This window comes from Corvus moneduloides, chromosome 8 (assembly GCF_009650955.1).
Source record: "Corvus moneduloides isolate bCorMon1 chromosome 8, bCorMon1.pri, whole genome shotgun sequence".
Classification (NCBI taxonomy): domain Eukaryota; kingdom Metazoa; phylum Chordata; class Aves; order Passeriformes; family Corvidae; genus Corvus; species Corvus moneduloides.
In genome coordinates, this window is record NC_045483.1 from 35,283,073 (window position 1) to 35,307,566 (window position 24,494).

The 24,494-nt window shown below is 54.2% G+C and overlaps 2 protein-coding genes across 5 annotated transcripts in view; both read left to right on the forward strand.

Annotated features, from left to right (window-relative positions):
* The window catches only part of PRKG1 (protein kinase cGMP-dependent 1), a 370,739-nt gene extending 360,681 nt beyond the window's left edge, over positions 1-10,058 (forward strand). For 3 of the 4 annotated variants that reach the window (XM_032115877.1, XM_032115876.1, XM_032115878.1), the window contains exons 12-18: positions 498-587; positions 2,283-2,424; positions 3,792-3,955; positions 4,973-5,095; positions 5,193-5,255; positions 5,930-5,996; positions 9,108-10,058. In XM_032115877.1, the coding sequence (XP_031971768.1) occupies positions 498-587; positions 2,283-2,424; positions 3,792-3,955; positions 4,973-5,095; positions 5,193-5,255; positions 5,930-5,996; positions 9,108-9,206 (748 nt within the window). In that variant the 3' untranslated portion in view covers positions 9,207-10,058. The remainder of the gene's footprint in view (positions 1-497; positions 588-2,282; positions 2,425-3,791; positions 3,956-4,972; positions 5,096-5,192; positions 5,256-5,929; positions 5,997-9,107) is intronic. The other variant, XM_032115879.1, reaches the window with a different exon arrangement.
* A 5,080-nt stretch (positions 10,059-15,138) lies between these two features.
* Positions 15,139-17,578, forward strand: DKK1 (dickkopf WNT signaling pathway inhibitor 1). Its single transcript, XM_032116407.1, has 4 exons — positions 15,139-15,349; positions 15,827-15,983; positions 16,070-16,180; positions 16,632-17,578. Exons 1-4 carry the CDS (start codon positions 15,158-15,160, stop codon positions 16,880-16,882), a joined length of 711 nt encoding a protein of 236 aa, XP_031972298.1. The 5' UTR covers positions 15,139-15,157; the 3' UTR covers positions 16,883-17,578.
* The last annotated feature ends 6,916 nt before the right edge of the window (positions 17,579-24,494 follow it).

Sequence of the window (24,494 nt, forward strand, 5' to 3'; positions counted from 1 at the left end):
TAGAAGCAATAATAAAATTAATTTTATATAAGCAATCATAAAAATTGATATCCAGTGATTAAAATTGATATCCAAACAGCTGCAAAGGAACCTTCCCAGTATGCACACCCTGCTGGAAGCCTGGCTGGATAAAGTCGTACATGGAATGGGAAATACCAAAGCAGCTGAAGGTTAAAATTAAGTAGAAAGAAAGAATTCTCTGGGCTTTTTCCCCATATTTATTTCACATTATTAAACACATGTATCACTCTGATTAATGGAATATCATTAGAAAATCCTGCTGAACACAGAGCATGGATTTTGGAGCACAGTTCAGAACTGTGGATGGGTCACAAAGCCTGGCCCATCCTTGGGGCAGTTTTTCCTCCCCATTCCTTCTTGGGAGGAAGAGGAAGAACATTTCAGCTCTTTAAAGTGAGCCCTTTAAACTCTGTCGGACCAGCAAGTTCAGTGCTTGGATAACGGATTTATTCCTGATTTTCTGGTTGCCACGCCAGGCTCTACAGGACGTTCAAGGACAGCAAGTACCTGTACATGCTGATGGAGGCCTGCCTGGGGGGAGAGCTCTGGACAATTCTCAGGGACAGGTGAGCTGGCACTTGTCCTGCACAGTGGGACGTTCTAAATGTCACAGAATTCCCCTTGGAAGGGTTGGAAAGGGCCTCAAAGCCCATCCCATCCCATCCCCCCCCTGCCATGGGCAGGGACACCTTCCACTGTCCCAGGCTGCTCCAAGCCCCAATGTCCAGCCTGGCCTTGGACACTGCCAGGGATCCAGGGGCAGCCCCAGCTGCTCTGGGCACCCTGTGCCAGGGCCTGCCCACCCTCCCAGGGAACAATTCCTTCCCAATCTCCCATCCATCCCTGCCCTCTGGCACTGGGAAGCCATTCCCTGTGTCCTGTCCCTCCATGCCTTGTCCCCAGTCCCTCTCCAGCTCTCCTGGAGCCCCTTTAGGCCCTGCAAGGGGCTCTGAGCTCTCCCTGGAGCCTTCTCTTCTCCAGGTGAGCACCCCCAGCCCTCCCAGGCTGGCTCCAGAGCTGCTCCAGCCCTGGGAGCAGCTCCGTGACCTCCTCTGGATTTGCTCCAGGAGCTGAAGGTCCTTTTGATGTCACAGTTTTTAAATCACAATTTCCCATCACAGAGCTTTTCCCATCCCTGTGTTTGCTCCCTCTGTGTGAACAGCAACTTCCAGCTCTGCTGCAGGGACACTGAGAAATAATATCCATCAATATTTCCCGAGATTCATGGCCCAGCCAGGACTGAGAGCAATGAGGAGGAGCAAATCAAGAGCTGTGTGTCGGCCCAGATGTCCCATGTTACACCAAGGCTGCTGATCCAAGTGGGAATCAAAATCCACACCCTGCCAGGAGCACTGTTCCATCAGCAGTGACATGGAAAAAACCAGCTAGGAAAGCATATAATGCCCCAAACCCTGCCTTGGGAGGGTTGGCCTTGGAGTGTTTGGGTGCCCGTGGGATGTGCCCATGGAGCAGGGAATTGAAACTCTGGAATAGCCTCATCACTGGCCCAGAATTCCATTACATTTGGAAAGGTTGATCAGAAAGCCAAGATTAAATTGTCTTTTCATTCCCCAGAACAAATTTTCCTCCAGTTCTTCCTGTTCCCAGCAGCCTTTTTCTCACCAAAACGGGAACTGGAGCAAAGTTAGCAGGTGCTGGGTGGGATTTTCCCTGATCTTTTGTCAGAGCCTGAGAATTCCATCTTTAATTCTCTGGGATTTAAACTGAGGTTCTGCTGCCACCTAGCTTAGACACCCTCCTGATCCCAGCCAGCTCCCAGCAGGCGGGGGGATGTGGTTTTCCTTGGAAAACTGTTGAAACAAGGATCCAGAGGTGCAGTTTGGAGTTTGAATTAATGCTTCAAGTCCCAGCAGCTGTGATTTTCCTGCCTTTTGTCTCAGTTAGGAGCATCAATACAGAACCTATCTCCACACCTCAAAGGAGTTTTAACACTCAAAAACCAAAGCTGGGATTAGGAAAAAACACTTTTTGCTTACAAGACAAGGATTTCGGGGTTTTATTTCTAAATTCTAGAATAAACCTAAAAATAGTTTCAGGTATTGGAGGCAAAGAGGCTGCTTCCAAAATGGGAATTTAATTAGATAGAGACATAAAGGTGAGTTTAGCAACCGGAACTTTCCAGTGATTTTACTGCAGTGCTAAGAGTTTTAACAGCAGAATGAATTCCGTGGGGAAGGAAACCACTTCCCAGGGATTCATCCAATGGCTTTATCCCCCTTTTCCCTCCCTCCTTTCCGCAGGGGTTCGTTTGAGGATTCCACGACCAGGTTTTACACGGCGTGCGTGGTGGAAGCCTTTGCCTACTTGCATTCCAAAGGGATCATTTATCGGGACCTCAAGCCAGAGAACCTCATTCTGGATCACCGAGGTTATGCCAAGCTGGTGAGTGCCAAAAAAATCCCCCCCAAATCCCACACAGGTTTGGCCAGAGAGGGTCAGGAGCAAAGCCCCCCAATCGGGGGGTGCTGAGAGGAGATCAGGGCCAGGCGTTGTCATCACCACCGGGATGTTTTCCTGGCTTCCAGCAGGGCTCAGGGTATGGCTGAGCTGAGAAATGCTGGTTCTGCCTCAGGATTCAGATCTGTGCTCCTGGAATGCTGAGAAAAGAGCATCGGGAGAAAGCCACCCAGCTGTCTTGGGCAAAAAAGACCTGTTTGCCTCAGAACTGAGGGTAGAGGTGCCCTGCTTGTTAGGGGGAGAAGAGAGGAGAGGAGAGGAGAGGAGAGGAGAGGAGAGGAGAGGAGAGGAGAGGAGAGGAGAGGAGAGGAGAAAGGAGAGGAGACGAGACGAGACGAGACGAGAGGAGTCCCCTTGGTGGGAGGTGCTGCAGGATGTGGGCCCTTGGGAAGCCACCAGTGAAGGACAGGACCCCTAAATGGAGCTGGCCCAGGAGGGGCTGATGCCCCCTGGGAGTCATGGGGGGCCAAGGGCTCTGTTTCTGGGTTTGGGGGCTCTTTGGGGCAGGAGCAGCTGGGGACAGTGACTCAGCCACCATCACGGCCTGGTGGCAGCTGCCATGTGTCACCTTCTGAGTGACATCGGGGTTTGCCCTCTGCAGCATTTCCCAGCGCTGGGCTCCTGTGAGGTGGAGGGTGGTAGAAGATAGCAAGGTCATCATTCCCATCAGAGGATGGGAAGGAATTGTTCCCTGGCAGGGTGGGCAGGCCCTGGCACAGGGTGCCCAGAGCAGCTGGGGCTGCCCCTGGATCCCTGGCAGTGCCCAAGGCCAGGCTGGACATTGGGGCTTGGAGCAGCCTGGGACAGTGGGAGATGTCCCTGCCCATGGCAGGGGTGGCACTGGATGGGCTTTGAGGTCCCTTGCAACCCTTGCAGCTGGAATTCTGTGACATTTAGAAGGTCCCACTGTGCAGGACAAGTGCCAACTCACCTGTCCCAGCTTACCTGTCCAGAGCTCTCCCAGCTTAAAACCATTCCTTGCCCGAGTTAAATTAAATTTAAAAGAAAAAAAGCAAAATGAATCAACCTGTGCTGTGAGTGGTAGAAAGTTCCAGCCCCCAAGAAACCCTCGGTGCTGGTGTTTGCCTCCCTCATGGGAATATTCCGGAGGATAAATCAGCAAAAAGGTCACTGTAGTTCCCTGGTCCTGGAACGACCCTCGGTGCTTAATTAGGAGAAAATTCCCATGAGGAATCCTCCTTTCTGCCTTGCTTCACTTCAAGAGAAGCAGAGCCCAGGGCTGACATTCCCTCTGATGCCCTGCCCTGACGCTCCCCTGCCCTTTCCCCCAGGTCGATTTTGGCTTTGCAAAGAAAATAGGATTTGGAAAGAAAACATGGACTTTCTGTGGCACCCCGGAGTACGTCGCCCCCGAGATCATCCTGAACAAAGGTCACGACATTTCGGCGGACTACTGGTCCCTGGGAATCCTGATGTACGAGCTCCTGACTGGCAGGTATGGCCATCGAAACTCATCCCAACCTTTCTGCCCTTGTCACCCCGATCAGGCCAGGCCAGGGCCAGGGCTGGGCCAGGGAATGCCACGGTGCCTTTTCCACTCAAATCATCTCTTTTTGGCCCTGAATGGGCTGGAAATGATGGGAAGAGGGGAAGCGTTTGGCCCTGAATGGGCTGGAGATGATGGGAAAAGGGGAAGGGTTTGGCCCTGAATGGTCTGGAGATGATGGGAAAAGGGGAAGGGTTTGGCCCTGAATGGTCTGGAGATGATGGGAAAAGGGGAAGGGTTTGGCCCTGAATGGTCTGGAGATGATGGGAAAAAGGAAGGGTTTGGCCCTGAATGGTCCAGAAAGGATGGGAAAAAGGGAAGGGTTTGGCCCTGAATGGTCTGGAGATGATGGGAAAGGGGGAAGGGTTTGGCCCTGAATGGTCTGGAGATGATGGGAAAAGGGACTCAGCTGGGGAGGTTCCCCACTGCTGGAAAGGAGGAGGTGGATTCGGCTCCATCCATCCCTTCCCGTATTTAATTTGGGATATCACTGCTGCTCTTGGCAGTGGTGGCTTCCTGGAGCTTCCTCACCTCATCCCCCATAGCTCACCCCCAGGAGCTGGGGAAGGATCCCCCTCCTCCAGCTGCCCATCCTTCGGGGCTGGACACAACCCCCCCCATCCATGGAAAGCCAATGCATCCCCCTGGAATCAGGTGCCATCACACAGAGATAAGCCAGGGACTGCTGCTCAGAGCCTCCTGCCTCGGGCTCTTGGGATGTGGCTGCCATGGGAAGAAGAGATTTAGCATGGAAAACTTCTTCTTGGTGCTTCCCTGAGGCCAACATCCCTGAATTCCAGAGCTCCTTGACAAACGGTTAGGATTGTGGGAAGCAAAGCATTCCTGGTTGACATCTACCTTTGCTGATCTGGATTTATTCTGTCAGACTTCGTTGCTGTTTTTTAAGACAGATTTTGATTAAAGATGAGTTTTTAATCTTTTTTTCCTTCCCTGTGCCTTCTGAAGTCCCCCTTTCTCAGGCCCAGACCCCATGAAGACCTATAACATCATATTAAGGGGGATAGACATGATCGAATTTCCAAAGAAGATTGCCAAAAATGCTGCTAATTTAATTAAAAAACTATGCAGGTAAGTGGATGAAAGAAAAAAAACAAAAAAGCCTTGGCGTTGTCTGCAAAGAAATGGGCTGGTCAGAGGGATTTAGGATTTGTTATTCCTTTTACAGGGACAATCCATCAGAAAGATTAGGGAACTTGAAAAATGGAGTGAAAGATATCCAAAAGCACAAGTAAGTGTCTCCTGCAGCAGCCAGCAGCTCCAACCCCCAGAAAGGGGCATTTCAAACACCTCGATTTTCTCCTAAAATCTCCTTTCTGTCCATAATGTAAATTCATCCTCCCTTTTGTTCCCATGGGAGGCTTAAATGATGTCTTAGGAGTTTTTTGGGATAAGAACAGGTGAGAGACCCATTCCAGGAACAATTTATCTTATCCATCCATGCTGGATTTTCTCTTCTTCCATCCCCACAGCAAGCAGGAATGGATTGGATGGATATTTTTGGGGGGAGGCTCAGGGCTCATCCACCCACCTTGGGCAAACCTGAGGAAAACCACAAATGGGACATCCTTGAGCATGAAGTGGGGAACGAACCAAATTCCATAGGAAAAAGGGCATTTTGGGTTTCCTGTGGGAGGGATCCACCCTTTGGAAGGGAAGGAGCAGCTTCCAGGGAACCTGCAGCAAGGAATGGTTCCCATCTGAGTGTTGGCCATTTCCACTTGTGTGGCATCACCACGGGGTTGCTGCACACTCTTCCTCCCTTGTCCCAAAAAAAAAGATGACAGGAAAAATTCCAAAGGGATTTTTAGGCAAGGTCTGTGGGAGATGAAGCCTGTTGTTTAAGCCATTTTCTTTTCTTTTTGTGCTACACTTGTCTAACTTCGGATTCTTCCCTCCCTTCAGATGGTTTGAAGGCTTTAACTGGGAAGGGTTACGGAAAGGGACACTGACACCTCCCATAATCCCAAGTGTAAGTTTTCCTGTTGTTGTTTCCTCCTCTCTGGCCAGTTCCTCAGGGATGCCATGAGCTTTGGGCAGTGGTGCATGGGGTGAAGGGAATAATGTGCTTCGTTTCTTCTGGAGATGCTTGAAGAAGGCACTTCAGGCCCATTCCCAGCTGAGCTTGGAAGGCAGTTTGGGGAGGGCACAGCCATGGAGAAATCCCCTTTGCAGCAGGAGATAGAGGCAGGATCACTCATTCCAACACATTTTCCTCTCTCTCACCTGCTCTGCTTGTTTCTGCATCTCCTTTTCCCATCTCAGTGCAGAGCTGCCCCTTCCACCCCTTCTCGCTGCTGCATCCTCTTCCCTTCTCCTTTATTCTCATTTCCTTGGAAAGGCAAGTGGGATTTGGATGCCATCTCCCTTTTAATTCACGTTACCCTTCCCTTCTGTGCTGTCTTTTGTGCCTGTGCCCCTTTTCCCCGCATCCATGTCCTACATGAAAAGCGCTGTTGATGTTTAACCGGGAGCGGGCACGGAGGGACAGCTCCGCTCATTTTCCTTTGGAGCAAAGCCCTTCCTTTGATGTCTTTGTGAGCTCTCTGCCCTCAAAGCCCGGCTGCAAAGGGAAACCAAACAGGATTAGCTGACAGAAATTACCTCGCCCCCTTCTGTCCTGCAGCCTCTCCTCCTTGTTCCAGCTTAATCCCTCGGGATCACCGGGAGAATGCCATTAATGGGGCTTTAATTGCACCCCATTGCTCCGGCCCGCAGTTCCTGCAGCAGGGGCAGGCACAGCTCCGGGGCTGAATCCGCCATCCCAAAGAGTGCTTAGGGAAAGAGCAGGAGGGTTTCCCACCCCCCTTTCACCCTGTGGGATGCAGGAGCCCCTGGAGTCAGTGGGAGAAAACAGGACTTGGCGAATACCTCCCTAAACAGCTCAGAAATGTTTTAGAGATCAAAGCTGGGTTTGGCTGGGCTTTTTGTCTGTTAAGCTCAGTCAACAATTCTGGGATGGTTTGGCTTGGAAGGGACCTTCAAGATCATCCAGTTCCACCACCTTCCATGGGCAGGGACACCTTCCACTATCCCAGACTGCTCCAAGCCCCAGTGTCCAACCTGGCCTTGGCCTCTTTTTAATGCCTATCAATTCATCAGCAGGACCACATTTCGAGTCAGGCAGTGAAGTCAAGTTTGCTCCTTCACATCCTGCTGCAATTCCTGCTTTAGAAATGCAGGATGTCCGAGTAGCCTGAAGAACTCCAGGATGTTTTCCCAACTGGTTTTGGTGGATTTTCAGTTTAGTAGGAGCATTTCCAACACTGCTCTTACCCCACATAGCAAGGCTGACCGGAGTAGATGGGAGCATCCTGCCCTCTTCCGAGGAATCCTCTTCCAGGACAGCTCCAGGCTGGCCCTAATCCCGGTTCAGCAAAGCTCATCCTTTCCCTGAGCTCTTAAGAGCAGCATCTCCTCCAGCCCTGCTCCTGAGATCCTCTCCAAACCCATGAACTGTGGATTTTGTCAACCTCAGAGCTGTCAGTCCCGCTCCAGCTCATTTTCCACAAGTTTTTTTGGCAAAGTCTCAACTGGCACTCTGAAAAGGGACCCAAAACACAGCTCTGCGAGCAGACATCCATTTTTCCTTCAATCCACCTATCCTTGTCAGCTGGGAAGGAGCCAGTAGGGCCAAGCATATAGATTAGATCCTATTTTTTAAGAAAAAAGGTTTTTCCCAGCTCTTTAACTCTCATTTGTTATGTGGCACTTGCCAGTGAAGCAATCAAAGAGCTCTTGCTCCACGGGATTTCTGGAAAGATCCCAATTTACAACCTGCTGCTAGGACACCGCTGAGCCTTGATACCACAGCTGGAACCGGTGATTTTACCTCTCCTTAAAAGCTCAGGACTCTTCCAAAGATGAGCTGAGGAAGCAAAGGGTGAAGGAGCACCTGCAAAGTCAGTGGATCCAGATAATCAGAAAGAAATTAAAGCTTTTTAAATGAAGATTCCATAGGGCGGGTTTATTTTTCCAAAACAAGCTAGCTGTTCCATAATCCTGATTTCCCCCAAGGTGTGTGTTCAGCAGCAGGAAAATGCTGATGAAGTTGGGCAGACATTAAATTTAAACGTTAAATTTAGAGCTGGAGTTGGAGCTCCCCTCTTTTCCCAAGGCTTGCAGCAGCATCCAGCGTGAAATGGGAATTTCGGGAGGGTTAACAAGGCCAGGTGGGTCGGGGCAATCCCTGGGATCAATCCAGGCTGGATATTGGAAAAAAAATCTTCCTGTGAGGGAGGGGAGGCCCTGGCACAGGGTGCCCAGAGCAGCTGGGGCTGCCCCTGGATCCCTGGCAGTGTCCAAGGCCAGGCTGGACATTGGGGCTTGGAGCAGCCTGGGACAGTGGGAGGTGTCCCTGCCATGGCAGGGGTGGCACTGGATGGGCTTTAATGTCCTTCCAACCCAAACCTTGCTGGAATTCTGTGAGTCAATGACTGCCAGGTGGCCCCTGGCTCAGGCTCTTCCACAGGTGAAATGACAGAAAACTGCAGTGTTTTCCTGCTCTGGGTAAAGCTTAACGTATTGAATTTCTTGTAAGACTCTGATTATTTTGGGATGGAGAGCTGCTGGTTTCCTCTTATATTGTTGATTTTTTTTACTGTATTGACGTCATCAAATCCTCACTGGAAGAAAGTTTCCCTCACTGTCACGAAGCAGGAAAATCAGACATTCTGTAGCCAGGGTCGATTTCAAATGTCACGATTTCCAAAAAAAGAAATGTGCTTGGCCTTCATCCTGGGAAGATGGGCTTCTCTGGAAGGATCCTGTGGCTGAGCAAGGCTTGCCAGGAAGTTTGAAGGATCAGGATCCTGATCCTTTAAAGCTCAGGATCCTGGAGCCATGGATGGGAAATCCTGGGCTCTGGGGAGGCTTTTTCCAAGTCTGTTGTGATAACCTTGTTCCAAGGGGTGGGAAAATTCAGGAGACGTGGGGAGCTGAGGGAAATCCCCCAGCAAAAAGCTGTGCGTGCAGCACTTCCGTGGCTGCCTGGGGATTCTCTGGGATGCCCGTGGCTGTGGGATGGAGAGGGAATGTCAGCACTGGGATGAACATCCCCTTCTTGTCGCTCTTCTCCCCGCAGGTCGCGTCTCCCACGGACACAAGCAACTTTGACAGCTTCCCAGAGGACAGTGACGAGCCACCCCCTGACGACAACTCAGGATGGGACATAGATTTTTAATGTTCTTTCTCTTACCTGCTTCTGCCTTGCCGAGGACAGCTTTTCCTGGGACGTGGCTGCCAGCGGAACGGGAAGACCGGAATTGGGGAGGATTCGTGCTCGGGGTCACCATGATGCCTTGATTGATGCTGCTCCAGTAACTCCAGTGGCATTAGGACTTCCTGCTTAGTGACAATAGTGCTCTCCATGTTTTCTGTTGGAACGTGACCTGGTGGACATGCTGGTCCTGGCACAGAGCCTTTCTCCGGCACAGAACTCCTCTTCTGTTGCCTCAGAGATCCGGGCACACTCCTGGTTAGCAGAGTGAGAGATCCGTAGAGTAAGAGGCACTTAATTCCAGCTGCTTTTTCCGTAGGATCACTAGTAATTTATGAAGTGCTGCACTCCTCCTGTGCAGGATTTGGGCTGTTCCCACCCTCCGAGCCCGGCAGGGCAGCGCCGGGGCCCAGGAGGAGTGTGGGCACAGCGCTCCCATCGCAGCAGAGGGAGTGTGCCCTTCTCCTTTCCGAGCAGTATTCCCGACGAGACTGAATGTTCCCTTTCCTCCTTGCATTGGAATCGGTTTGGCTCAGCCTGCCCAAGCACAAGCACACCCACTGGTGTGTGCTGCAGGTGCTGCCGAGGCACAGCGGGGCCGCTCCTCTCGCGGGCCAGCAGCGCCTGCGGGCGGCCGCTTCTCCTTTCCCTGGGCACCAGCACGGCACGGGAAGAGCAGATCGTGGAGTGAATCCACTGTGCATCCACTGATCCATTGCACATTATTGGTCCATTGTGCATCCACTGATCCATTGCACATTATTGATCCATTGTGCATCCACTGATCCATTGCACATTATTGATCCACTGTGCATCCACTGATCCATTGCACATTATTGATCCATTGTGCATCCACTGATCCATTGCACATTATTGCTGCACTGTGCATCCGTTGATCCACTGTGCATCCATTGATCCATTGCACATTATTGCTGCACTGTGCATCCATCGGTCCGTTGCGTATTATTGATCCATTGTGCATCCATTGATCCATTGCACATTATTGATCCATTGTGCATCCATCGATCCATTGCGTATTATTGATCCATTGTGCATCTGTTGATCCACTGTGCATCCATTGATCCATTGCACATTATTGCTGCACTGTGCATCCATTGATCCATTGCACATTATTGCTGCACTGTGCATCCATTGATCCACTGTGCATCCGTTGATCCATTGCACATTATTGATCCATTGCACATTATTGATCCATTGTACATCTATTGATCCATTTCACATCTACTGATCCATTTCACATCTACTGATGCACTTCACAGTGCTTTCATCACAGTACTGGAACAAAGCAACAGCAGCCCACCAGGCTGATTGATTAGGCATAAAATTAAGGATACCTTTGACCTTTTTAGGCCCAAAGGGAAAAACGTGAGAGCTGTGATGTCCTTTCGAGGTGCTCTGTCCATCCCTCACTCGGGAAGTGCTTGTCCCTGATCCATCCTGTCAGGAATATGTAGCAGAGGCTTTGTTCTCCATCCTGATGATTCCGTGTCTGCATCTCTTCCATGTTTAAAGGATCTCATTAAAATAAAAGTCCTGGCTCTGATGGAACATCGCCAGTAATCCCAATGCCTCTCCAGGCTAAGGAGCTCCACAGGAAAGTCAGTGGAATTCAATGGGAAATGGATTATCCCTGTGAAGTCTCCAGCATGCCAGGTCCAAATGTCTGTGCTTAACACAGGGATGGCCAAATGTGTATGGAAGAAAGAGCTGGGGAAAACAATATTATCAGGATCTACTTTTCCCTCACTTCCACTGCTTTTCCTTTGCTTGAATTCTCCCCTCTGGTTTATGGGATGCAGCAGAGGGATCCTGTCCTGGGCGCCTGTTTATTGCCTATCCACAGGACTAAAGGTTTATCCCATTATCCAGCTGGAAACATCAGCTTCTGGTCTCTCTGAGAGACCTTGCCCCAAAGAACCACAGAATCATGGAATGATGGAATGGTTTGGGTTGGAAGGGACCTTAAAGGTCCTTTCATTGCAACCCGTGCTGTGGGTGAGCAGGTGCTGCCCCGTTTGAGCTCAGCTGCCAAGAGCTGACCGTGGAAAGATCAAGTCTTGCTGGCAAGGGCTTTTCCCACATATTACATGGAAAAGGTCTGTTTGAGCAGTAAAAAATTCCTTCCCTGCTGCTAAATCCCAACTCTTTTGCATGTTTTTCATGGAAGGATTTAATTAAAAGGGTATCTTGACAGCATGGGCCGTGTCTGCTGTTTAACATGAGCTGGGTCGTGTGACACCTTTGAAACCAGTCTGTGGCTCTGGAATCCCCTCTGTTTTCCAGAGGGTGAGGCCACACCTCTGGCACAGTCACTTCTGGTGTTCTTTAACCATTAAAACTTCATTTGCCTTCAAAACCACAGGGAAAAGGCAGCACCTGCTGGCTTTCCCACCTTTCTCCGAGGGATGGACAGCACTGAGAGCCAAGGCTGAGCACGAGGGCTAAAACACTCACCAGGCATCTTAAACAGGCCTAACAGCCAAATTCTTCCCTCACATCCCCCTGGATTTCCACTCCGTGGGGACAGCTTTCTGTAGGAGTTTGTCCCAGGATGGTGACACCAGATGCAGTTGGCAGGCGAGGAGGAGAAAGCACCACGAGGATTTGGGGGACAGCCCGAAAACGTGGCAGGAAGGAGGGTCTAGAATGGGCTGAGGAGTTGGGTTTCTTTTTCCTGTCCCTTTTTTTCCCTTGTGCCAGGCATGGGAATTGATACCTGCAGCGTGCACTGTGCTGAACCTGAGTTTATTTTGATATCAAACACCTCACTCGACTTTCCATGGCCTCTCCTGAGCATTAACACTTCGCATATGTATATGATAAGCCTTCAGTTATAAGAATATATTTAAGTTGCTTTATATATATCTCTATATATCCACAACAAGGGATTGCCTCCGTGTTTCCACCTCCTGTCCTTATTTCTTTGTCTCCTTTCCTGACCTACGGGACGATGGCGTTTTTTAGGGAAGGGGGAATCAGCTCCCGTGTTTCCAGAGGGGCTTTGATTGGTGTCGTAGCTTCTCCTGGAGCTGCACTGCCCACAGCAAACTCCTCTTCAACAACAGGACCACGAGCAGATATTTCTGTAAATAGGTATTTTCGTGTCGGTATTTTGTGGGTCACACAGAACTTTTCTGTTCTTTTCCAGTTCCATGGCATTATTCCTTCATTTCCTTATTTGTAATGTAATGTTTTTAGGTCGAGGTAGACTTGAATTAATGTCATATTTGTCAGTATGATTAAACTTTCTGTCAGCTGTCCTGTCCACCCATCTGTCCCATAGTTCTAGAACGTCACTGGCTATCTGGCATTGTTGCAAGTGCCTTAAATCCATGGCATCTTATTAAAAAAAAAAAAAAAGACAAATTTGGTGTTATGCTGCATGACAAAGACAAACACACCTCAAACTGTCGTCCTTTCTTAGCTTGCTGCGTTTTACAGTTCTTTCTGCTACCGATTTCTAAGCCTTTATTATCTGATCTCGATGAATTCCAGAAATGATGACGTCGTTCTCTGATTTCTGTTCAATGTACCAGAGCTGTGTATCTGTTAATGAGATACAGAGTCATTTCTGTGAAATGTATAAATGTGATGTGCGGGTCAAATTACTCTCTGACGTCCTAGCAGTCCATAGACAGGTATTCCTGTTTTGCTAAGCTCTGCAGATCCCACCCATCCGTGCCGTCCCACACAGCCCCCAACAGGATCTGTGCTTTTCCCTCCCCCGTTCCCTGCATCCACGGGGATGAGCCCTGGAAGCTGCTCCGCGGCTCCTCAACCCTGACACCGAGACTTGGGCGCTTTTAGGACTTTCTCAGAAAAAGGGGAAATTCCCATTTGGAGTTGCCTCTCCCCCCGAGTCCCGATTTCCGCTGGTTTTACCCCAGCCCCGTGTTTTATACTCTGATTTTCTCTCCTTCCATGGCAGAGGTTTTGTTTGTCGGGCAGATGTCGGTCACGCCCTGGCCATCGGCCGCTTGCACTCTGTGGATGTTGACTGAGGAACTTTGGGTTTTTTATCATAAACTACCATGGCTTTTGTTTCGCTCTGTACTCCCCCTGCAGCTGTAATTGCCGAGTGCCTGTTGTATACTTTATAGAGTTGAAATAAAAATAATTACTTTTGAGTGGCTGTCAGTGGGTTTCTTCCAGAGCAGAAGCCGAGTTTGGGAGAGATCTCCTGGGCAGTGGTGAAATGTGGGGTGATGGGGGTTCTGCTCCCAGAACTGGTTGCCCAGAGCAGCTGGGGCTGCCCCTGGATCCCTGGCAGTGCCCAAGGCCAGGTTGGACACTGGGGCTTGGAGCAGCCTGGGACAGTGGAAGGTGTCCCTGCCCATGGAACTGGATGGGCTTTGAGGTCCCTTCCAACCCAAAATCATTCTGTGATTTGATGACGATTCTGTGAGGTGAGCAAAAGCGGGGAGAAGGAGCGACGAAACATCCTCTCAGGAGGGAAAGGAATCTGGTAAGGGTCCAAGGAGCAGCTGGGAATCGTCACCAATCGTTTTACGGGATGCAGCAATCGCAGGTCGAAGTCAATAATGCAATAAAAACCCCAGGGTGACGTGGCCCTCACCTGAAACTGCCAGGGGAACACCGGGATTTCGGGGCGAGGCGTGGTGCTCGTTACTCCGGGCTAAAAATAGGGAAGGCAGGAGGGGTGGCCGGGCTGTGCCGGGGATGTCGCCCGGCCGTGACTCAGCCGCTGCTGACAGCACCGGCCCGCCGTGCTCCCGAAACCTTCCCAGGCAATTATTAGCCCGGCCTGAGCCGTTCGGGGCTGGAACAGCTGATAGTGGATACCGGGACAGCGATACCGGCAGAGGGGGGGTGGCGTTAATTGCAGTAATTGCGGAATCCCCCACCCCGGGGGTTCTGGGGGCGCTGCTCCGGCTCGTCCGATTCTCATTTAAACCGAGCTTAGAAAAGGAATGAACGGGAGCACGGGGCCGCCACCGGGAAAAGGCGGGTTAATCAACGGCGGGTAATTAACGAAGGTTAATTACCGGACCGGGGAGGGGGGAGTGGGGCGCGATGGCGCGGCAGGACCGCCAGGGGGCGCCCTGGGGCCGCGCTGCCCCGACGGGGGGGGCGAGGGGGAATGGGGGGGAATGGGAAAGGAATGGGGGGGGAATGGGAAAGGAATGGGGGGGGAATGGGGGGGGCGACGCCTTTGATCTCGCCGCATCAAAGGGCCCGGAGCTCCCCCCCCACCGATGCTGCCCCCCCTCCGGCCCGGCTGGGGTCAGGGGAGTAGGGGGAGGACACCGAGAGTCCCATCGTGTGTCCCCCCCGTGTCCCCACACACGTCCCGGCGCGGGGGGATGCGGAGCAGCCCCTCTCCCTTCCTGCAAGGCTGCGCTGGCGCCAGGAAGGACGCGGGGGAGGCGGCGGGGGGGAGACTTGGAGGAGACCAAAGGACCGACTCTGCCATCGGGGGAGGGCGGGGGGGCTCTCTGCACCCACAGCGGCTCCCACCCACTATGGGGGGTTGCATAAGGGGGAGTGTCCCCCCCCCTTCCCTCTTCCCGGTCCCCTCCGTCGGGCGCGCCCGGCTGGAGACAGCGGCGGCGTCGGGGAGTGCGGAGCATCTGGCCGGGAACCGGGGCGGGGGATGCCGGGGGGGGGCGGGGGGATGGGGGGCTGCCCTGGCCCTTGCGAAACCCCCTCCCGACCAATGTGGGAGCCCTCGGGGCGGGGTAGGGGCGGTTTTGGGGGCTCGTGGGCACAGCCCCCCCGGGAACGCTTTGAAATCCCAGGCGGCGGGCCCCCCGCCCCGAGGGGGCGGGCAGGAGGCAGCCCCGGGGGTATAAAGGCGGCAGAGGAGCGCAGGAGCCGCTGCTCGCGGCTCGGTGCTGCTGCTCGGGGACTCAGCGGGCACGGGCGGCACCAGGATGCGGGGGCTGGTGGCGCTGCTGGCGGCGCTGAGCTGCGCGGCCCCGGCGGGGCGGGCGGCGGCTCCCGGGGGTGCCCTCAGCTCCAACGCCATCAAGGGACCCCCCCCGGGCGGGGCGGCCGAGGCCAGCGCCGCCCCCGCACCCCCTTTCGACGGCAGCAACAAGGCCCCGCCGGCCGCCACCCGGCAGGTAGGAGAGAGCACGGATGGAGCGGCGGGACAGCGGGAATAGAGGGCGGACACACCGGGAATGTGGGGGGGAGACACATTTGGGATGAGAGGTGGGACTCCGGGGATGAGGACGCACACCGGGAGATGGAGTAGGGGGATACGGACGATGGAGGGGACACCGGGGAGCGGAACGCACCGGGGATGGAGGGGATCGAAGGGGAGGACGCAGCGCAGATGGATGGAGGGGGTGCCCCAGGGATGGAGGAGAGGGACACAGCGGGTGATGGGGATCCGCACGCGTATGGGGGATGGAGTGGGGGACACCTCGGGGATGGAGGGGACTCCGGGGACGGGGGGGACGTCCCGGGGGTGGAGGCGGGGAGGGACACACGGGAGATGGACGGAGCGGACGCGCCGGGGATTGGAGAGGGGGGGACACACTCAGGGATGGGAGCGTCGGCCCCGCTGACCCCCCCGCCTCCTCTGTGCCCCCCAGCCTTTCCCGTGCGCCGAGGACGAGGACTGCGGCCCCGAGGAGTTCTGCGGGGGGGCGGCCCGCGGCGGGGGGGCCCCGCTGTGCCTCGGCTGCCGGCGGCGCCGCAAGCGCTGCCTGCGCGATGCCATGTGCTGCCCCGGCATGACCTGCAGCAACGGTGAGGGCAGGGCACACCTGCAGCTGGGGCCGCGGGAGGGGTCGGGGTCCCACGCGAGGCTGACAGCCGCCCCACTGCCCCCGCAGGTCTCTGCGCGCCCCCGGAGCCGCCCCACGGAGCGGCCGAGCCGGAGGAGACGGGCACTGAGGCGCTGCCCCGACGGACGCCCGCGCCCGCCTGGCTACCCACTGCCAAAGGTGAGGCGTCCCTGCTGCCGTGACCCCGCTGTCCCGCCTGAGGCTGCCCATCCTTCCCTGCTGTTCCCTGGGCACCAGTCCAGGCTGCGCCCCTGCTCTGCTGTCCCCTGGGATCTGGCCGGGAGCCCCATCCTGCATCTCTGTCCCCCGTGGGGATCAGTCCAGGATGCCCTTTCTGCTCCGCCATCCCCCATGGGGTCGGTCCGGGATGCTCCCCTTTCCCTCTTGTCCCCTGTGGAATCAGTCCGGGGTGCCCACCGAGCCCCACTGACCACAGGAGATAAACCGGGGATGCCCAGCCTGCCCGTGCGGTGGTTTGGGAGTGATCAATCTGTGGGATTGATCAATGTGGGATGCCCACCCTGTCCCATATCCCCTGTGAGCGACGCCCGCGATGCCCACCCGGTGTCCCCCGCCCCCTCGCCGAGCATCCCCCGCTGTCCCCACGCAGGCGAGGAGGGCGACTTCTGCCTGCGCTCGTCGGACTGCGCGGCCGGGCTGTGCTGCGCCCGCCACTTCTGGTCCAAGATCTGCAAGCCGGTGCTGCGGGAGGGGCAGGTGTGCACCCGGCACCGGCGGAAAGGCGCCCACGGCCTGGAGATCTTCCAGCGCTGCCAGTGCGCCGAGGGGCTGGCGTGCCGCCTGCAGCGAGAGCACGGCCCCGCCGACGCGTCCCGCCTGCACACGTGCCAGCGGCACTGAGCGACACACGGACGGACGGACGGACGGACGGACGCGGCAGACTCCGGCGCCGCCGGAGCGAAGGTTGTTTCTCAAGGGAACTTCTCCTAAGCGACTTCTTGCAGTACGTTACTGTGTTGTGAATACTCGAGCTGGCACTTAGCTGTACATAACGCCGGGACTTTAATGACTTTTCGTGAGTTATTTCGTGTTTCTCTGAGGGCGCTGCCGGGCGCTCTTCAAGCCGTGACTGTGACTTTGTACACACTGGGTTTTTCTTTCTGGCTCGAAGGGACGCCACCGTCTGTGTGCGAGCGAATAAACTCCTCTTTAAATTCACCCTGCCCGTGTGGGGCTGCCGGGATCCCTCCCGTGCTGCGGGAGGGAGGGAGGATGTGCCCGGGGGGAACCGAGACAGGGGCGGGGGTTCATCCCCAGCCCCCCTGGGAGAGGCTGCTGGGTCTGCACTGTTTATCCAGCTGCTCTTTAGGAATTCCGTGGTAGCCACTGATGCCCTCTGGCCACCAAACTGAGGATGGGCAGCGCGGCTGGGGCCCTGGGAAGGGCATCTGGCAGCAGAATCCCCCTCCCTGGTTTGGGAGGGAGGAGGGAATGAAGGGTCGCTGGAGGGGCTGTGCTGGACCAACCACGGGTGCTGCCGCTCTCGACCGCTCAACCCTTGCTCCGCGCACAATAAAGATTTTTTTTTTTCCTCCACTTTGCAGCTCGTTCCTGCGGCTTTTCACCCTTTTGGGATGGCGCGGAGGGAGGGAAAGCTGCGAGCACACGTTTTTTCCCCGCCCCTTCAGCTGCCCCCCTATTTCAGGTGGTTGTGAGTGTGGAGCGAGAGGGAAGCGTGGGGCTGCAGGTGCAGTGCTGGCCCCTGCCCGGCTGCCCTCAGCCTCCCTGCAGCCTGGGGAAGGGCTTTGGGGTGCAAACCCACGGTGGAGCCTTCCCTGGACACCCCTAAAGTGCTTTGCACCCCAGCCTGAACCCAGCACATCCCTGGGGGCTGCGAGGGCCGCGTGTAGGGGAGCATCCCTTCAGCGCTGCCTGCTCGTGGGTGTTTGGAGCCTTTGGGGTTGGTGCTGCCTCCTTAGGGCATTTAATTCCCTGGAGAACATGGGATTCTGGAATACCAGCCCCACTGCAGCTCTGCCAGGAGCCGGGTGGTGCTGAACCAAGGCCCCAGGCACAGAAAATGGAAAGGAGGGAGGAGACCCGGGAAGAGGCAAACGTTCAAGGGATCATTCCCAGCTGCCTTCCAGCTCAGGGACTGGCTGAGAACAGCCCAAATTCCCCCAAATGGGAGGGTAAAACACCTTAAACCACCTCAATCCACCCTTTAAGTCTCTCTGGAGCAGCTTTTACTGGAGTCACAGCACGAGCTGGGGGCTGAAGCAGCCCCTGAAAGAGTTCCCGACCCAGAGGCTGGAGTTTAGTGCTTGAATCATCGTGCAAGGCCGTGAAAATTAAAAAAACAACAGCTTAAAGTCCTTTTAGAAGCTGTACTTAAAAAAGAAAACTATGATTGCATAACGCATATAATAATATAATGATTTTATTTTCATAATAATGTTATGCCCAGTAGGAGTCAGTGGCACTGGGCTGATGAAGGGACCTGGCTATGATAAAATGAAGGCCCCTGGCTAAGAAAAGCATCAGGAGCTGTTCAGGCAGGCTCAGATCTGTCATGAGCAGTGTCATAGTTTATCCCTAGGACATTTAAAGCACTGTCTGTAGGGTCAGGGCTTTTTCTCCAGAGGGTTTGAGGGACCAGCCTGGCTTTGACGCCTCTGCAGGCAGGGAAAAACTTCCTTGTGGTGCATTAAATACTATTTCTTGTCAGATTTGGCACATCTCTGTTCTCCATCCTCTTTGGTTTTGCTCAGCTTGGCCATCTCCACACCTGTCCTTGCATGAACCAAAAATGCTTCTTGTGCCTTGACATTCTTCACTCTCCCGGCCTGGAGGGGGACAGAAGAGCATTTTCAGCAGCCATTCTGAGGTGAGAGGAGCTCAGGTCAGCACTGAGGGACCTCTGAAGCGCTGGTTGCACCTGTGTCCCGTGCTCTGTGCGCAGCAGGGTGGATGCTACCACAGACATCCCCAGAATAATTCGTTTCAGGGATAGATTCCCAAAACCAGTGGTTTTTTTGGGTGTTACTCCATCCTCTCCCCCTTTACCACACCTGCAGTCAGGATCTCTTCCCATTTCTGCCCCCTTTGGGCTTTCAGGGCTTGTTCTTTAGGTAAAGCCCCAAGAAACTGGATTTACAAACATCTTTTAGGCAAAACAAATAAAAGAGAGCGTGACCCCGTGCCTGTCGAGGTTTAACAAAAGCAGTTCTTGGAGGGAGGGATTTTCAGCCTTCCCTTGGTTCTGCCCCAGAACCTGAACCCACCTTAGGTCTGCATCATCCTGGGAAGCCAAAACACTCCTTGAGCAGCCCAGGAATGGGGATGGAGAGCCCCTGAGCCCTGGAAATGTGGTGACGGGGAGGCAGAAGCCAAGGCTGCTCGTGTCCCTGGCACAGGGAAAAGGCCCCTGGAAGATGGGTGGGAGGCGGTGGCATTCCCTGAGGAATAAACAGGCGGCAGCACCACGGCCCCTCCCGGATCCTTCCCCGCAGTGACCGGTTCTCCTTATCAGAAACGCCGGAATTAATTCTTTGCAGGCCCCCAAACAACCCAGTAACAGCAACAAAAAGGGCTGGTGGGAAGTAGAAAATATAAAACTTGGGGAAAAAATGGAATGTGTGGAGCCTCTGTGTCTGGCCTGGTTGGTGAGTGCGGTCTGGATCTCCTGCTCTGAATCCGGAGGGAAGACAGGGAGAAACCCCCAGCTTCAGCTCCTGACACACGAACCAGTGACCCCTGCTGGGAAAGGCACTCAGGATGCACTTCCCCCGCCAGTCTCCTCCTCCCTAAGGAAATTAATCCCTCCAAAGTGCCAGGAACAGCCCCTGAGCAAGGGGAGAGTCAATAAAAGAGGCAGGTTTTGGTGGGTGAAGAGTTTTGGCACCTCTGGTGTGCTCACTGCTCCTGCTTTTAGGGCTGGAAGAGCTTCCACAAAGCTCTGTGAAGTTCAAAATATTTAGAATCGTAGAAATCCGTAAAGCCTATCCCATAACAGCTTCTACTGGACAGGGACACCTTCCACTATCCCAGGCTGCTCCAAGCCCCAATGTCCAGCCTGGCCTTGGGCATTGCCAGGGATCCAGGGGCAGCCCCAGCTGCTCTGGGCACCCTGTGCCAGGGCCTGCCCACCCTCCCAGGGAACAATTCCTTCCCAAGATCCCATCCATCCCTGCCAGCTGTCAGTTTGAAGCCATTCCCACCTGTCCAAGTCCCTCTCCAGCTCTCTTGGAGCCCCTTTAGGCCCTGGAAGGGGCTCTGGGGTCTTTTCAGCCCTTTCTGGGCTCTTCCTCTGCACCTCTCAGCTAAAAATACCAAAGCAGCATCTCAGACCCGGCAGCCCCGGGATTCCAGGAGCTGGAGAAACACGGATGGCTGGAAGGGAAAATGGAATCCCTCCATGGTTTTCCCGAGATGATTTTTCCTGCGCTGTGGATGCAGATTCCGAGGGGATGGATCACGGGAAAGCTCCTCTCTGCTGCACCCGGGGACAGCAGTGGCATAAAGGAATTCAGCTTCCAAGGAGGGAGGGTTGGACACGGCGCAGTTTTTGCTGTCGCTTGCGGAGAAATGAGTTTTCAGGGAAGCAAATCCTATTTTCTTCTCATTTTTCCTCCTAAGTTCTCTCAGAAACCACTTCCACCCCGAGCTGTCGCACAGAAATGCCCCTTTTCTTTTTCGATAATCGTTTAAAGCAGATGCTCACACCCTCCCCTCTTCCATTGATCTTCACATCGCGTTAGAACTAAACGCCCCTAAAAACGCTGGCGTGAGGAACAAAACCTCACACAGCGCAAGAAAGGGTTACAAAAATCCACCCGCAGGCGTTAAAAGGGAAAAATCCCTGGTTTTTTATCCTCACCTCTCCTGACACAGAGCAGAGTTCCTGCCCCTTTCGGCTCGGGAAGATGAGACAGAGGGAGCAGGTGAAAACCTTTGCGGCTGTAACGCAACACGCCAAGCTTTTGGGGTGGTTTTGGGGTTTGTTTGGGGCCGCCTTTTTTTGGGAGGGGGAGCGGGAGCTGCTCTTTGTCCCGAGCCTTTCAACTGCGGGCTCGGCCGAGCAAACCTTGATCTCCCTCGGGAGAGGAAGCGGCGCATCCCGGCGCTCCAGGTGGAAGGTGTGGGTTCCCCATGCCCTTCAAATGCATCCCCTGCATCCCTGCTAATCCAAAGGGATGTTTATTCCCCTTTCCCCCCCTCTTTTCTCTCAAGCATCTTTGTTTCCCCTCCCTCAGCGCCTGACTTGTGTCCCTAATTAACACCTTAAGAGGGGGTGAGGATAACCGGGATGCTTAAGGAGGGCACTTCTGGGCAGAGCCTCTAATCCAGCCCTGGCGGAGGGAGGGACCCATTAGCAGGTGATTTTAGGGACAATTAAGACCATCAGCATTTAAATGGGCACGGCCTGATGAAAGGCTTGGCTCGGCTGCGAGGGCGCGTTAAGCTCCGGCGGGAGTTTCCCCCCAAAATCCGAGGTGTGGGGTGAGGAAAGGGAAGTTAAGGGTCTGGCAGGGGTTTTTCCCCCAAATTCGAGGTGTGGGGTGAGGAAAGGGAAGTTAAGATCCGGCAGGAGTTTTCCCCAATCCCAGGTGTGGGGTGAGGAAAGGGAAGCAGCTCTGGGGGAATGGATGGGTATTATGGGGTTGGTTTTCCTTGAGGAAGTGGCGCTGTACCAGTCCAGAGGGGGTTAAATGATGCCACAGGGAGATGGGTACAGCAAAGAGGTGACACTGCTGCAAAACTCCAGAAGTTTACTCCTTGTTTTGGACAGAACTGGGACCAGGACATGGGAACAAAGGGTGGTTGCCGTGGTGGAAGGAGGGAATGATGTATCCTACAAGGATGGGCGCTGGCATTTGGGCTTTGCAGCTTTCATCACCTTTTATTTTCCTTTTTGATATTAAACCCACAGGTGACACAGAGTCAGGATAGGTAAATCTGGGAAAAAAATAATCTCGGAGTTGTAAAGGCTGGGAAAACCTCTAAGAACATCCAACCCGATCGAAATCCAGGGAGGCAGCCCAGAAAATATCGCAACTCCCGAAGCACAGAGCTGTGGAAAACACAGGGTGAGGAAGTGGCAGCGTGCTCCCAGGAAAATTTGGCAGGTGCCAGAGGGAGGGAGGAGAGGTCGGGAGGGCTGTAAACACTGCTCAGGACGTGCCTGAGGGTTATTTTTGTTGCTCCCAAAGCAAGGAGGAGCTGCAGTATCCAGCTCGGAACAAACTCGGCGCTCTCCAGGTCGGGCAATGGGGGCCACAAATAAAAACTCCTGGCTGGAGTCACCTGGGGACATGGGGAATTCATGGAAGGGGGAGATTGGGGGGCGATTACTGCCGAGGGAACCCCTAAATGCTGATTATGGGCACTGGCAAGGATCCTTCTGGAAGTGTCTGGAGCGGGGAGATAATAATGAAAAGATTATTTGATTATTAATTTCGTTTTTCTTGGATTCTGGCTCCTTAAGGCCTTGTTGAGGAGCTGATTCAGGGCTGCTGGCAGAGCCACAGGGAAGTGTCGGTTCTAATTAATTAATTAATTTATAATTTTAAACCCAACCCTCCTCTGAAACACATCCTTGGTGCAGGGGGTGGGATGAGGTGATCTCAGGTCCATCTTCCTGTGGCAGGTCAAGGTTGTCCAGCCACTCTCGTCTTCAGGTGGATGCGCTTTGATAAAAAAATGAAATAAACCAATGAAATACCCGATTTTATTTCTTAATATTTCTGGGCTTTATGGAACTGGGTTTAGAATCCACAAGGGCCACCATCAGTCAGGAAAGGATTAGATGATTTTTAAGGTTTTTTCCATCCCAAGGTATGGATTTCATGGCATTAACAAAAGGCCAAAGTGTTGAAGGACACATCCTAAGATTGGTTCCCTTGCCCTGTTTTCTTTTGTTTGTTTGTTTGTTTGTTTAATTAAACCTGACAGCCACAAATGAAAGTATTTCTACCTGGGATTGATCTTATTTAATTCTCTATTTTCCATTAATTTATAGGAGCGGTTTGGAGCTTTACAGCCAGTCCAGGTGGCCCTTGAAAAACCCCAATTTGGGAAGAAGTTGGATAATCCTGTAAGTCCTGGACCTCACCCTTGTCTTTCTGAACAACTGGATTCACACAAAGAACAACAAATCCAAACCCAGAATGCTTTTAATTTAATTCATTTTAACATCTCTCTGATGAATGGGGATGGCTTCAAAGTTTGGGGTGGCCCCAGGCTGTGTGAGCAGGTCCCTGGTGGTTTGGGGTGGCCCCAGGCTGTGTGAGCAGGTCCCTGGTGGTTTGGGGTGGCCCCAGGCTGTGTGAGCAGGTCCCTGGTGGTTTGGGGTGGCCCCAGGCTGTGTGAGCAGGTCCCTGGTGGTTTGGGGCACCCCAGGCTGTGTGAGCAGGTCCCTGGTGGTTTGGGGTGGCCCCAGGCTGTGTGAGCAGGTCCCTGGTGGTTTGGGGTGGCCCCAGGCTGTGTGAGCAGGTCCCTGGTGGTTTGGGGTGGCCCCAGGCTGTGTGAGCAGGTCCCTGGTGGTTTGGGGTGGCCCCAGGCTGTGTGAGCAGGTCCCTGGTGGTTTGGGGTGGCCCCAGGCTGTGTGAGCAGGTCCCTGGTGGTTTGGGGTGGCCCCAGGCTGTGTGAGCAGGTCCCTGGTGGTTTGGGGTGGCCCCAGGCTGTGTGAGCAGGTCCCTGGTGGTTTGGGGTGGCCCCAGGCTGTGTGAGCAGGTCCCTGGTGGTTTGGGGTGGCCCCAGGCTGTGTGAGCAGGTCCCTGGTGGTTTGGGGTGGCCCCAGGCTGTGTGAGCAGGTCCCTGGTGGTTTGGGGCACCCCAGGCTGTGTGAGCAGGTCCCTGGTGGTTTGGGGTGGCCCCAGGCTGTGTGAGCAGGTCCCTGGTGGTTTGGGGTGGCCCCAGGCTGTGTGAGCAGGTCCCTGGTGGTTTGGGGTGGCCCCAGGCTGTGTGAGCAGGTCCCTGGTGGTTTGGGGTGGCCCCAGGCTGTGTGAGCAGGTCCCTGGTGGTTTGGGGCACCCCAGGCTGCCCGCCCTCCCTGAGGATGAGCTGCTCCCTCCCTGTCTCGGTGGCTTTGGCTGTCCTGTGCGCGGGTTTGGGGCCGGGCCAGCAGCGCTGCTGCCCATAAATGACCATCCCGGGAACGCGGCCCCTCCTGGCCACGGCCCAGCCTGGGTAGGGATGATCGATGGCCACGGCAGCGGCCAGACCTGATCCTGTCCCTATTTGGAGCCCTGCTCCTTGCACAGCACAACCTGGGATGCTCTCAGAGAGGAGGGAAGAGCCTGGAGCTGGGTCCTGCCGGGGCTTTATTCCACGGACCGCTGGAGCTCCTGGACCTCTGAGATTCCAGCCCAAACCACACATCTGTTCTGCAGAAAACAACTTCTCGATTTTAAGCCTGTCAGGGTTTTGGGGTGTACCCCACATTTGTTCAGGAAGAATTCCTTCCTGGAAAGGGTGCTCAGGCCTTGGCAGGGGCTGCCCAGGGAGCTTT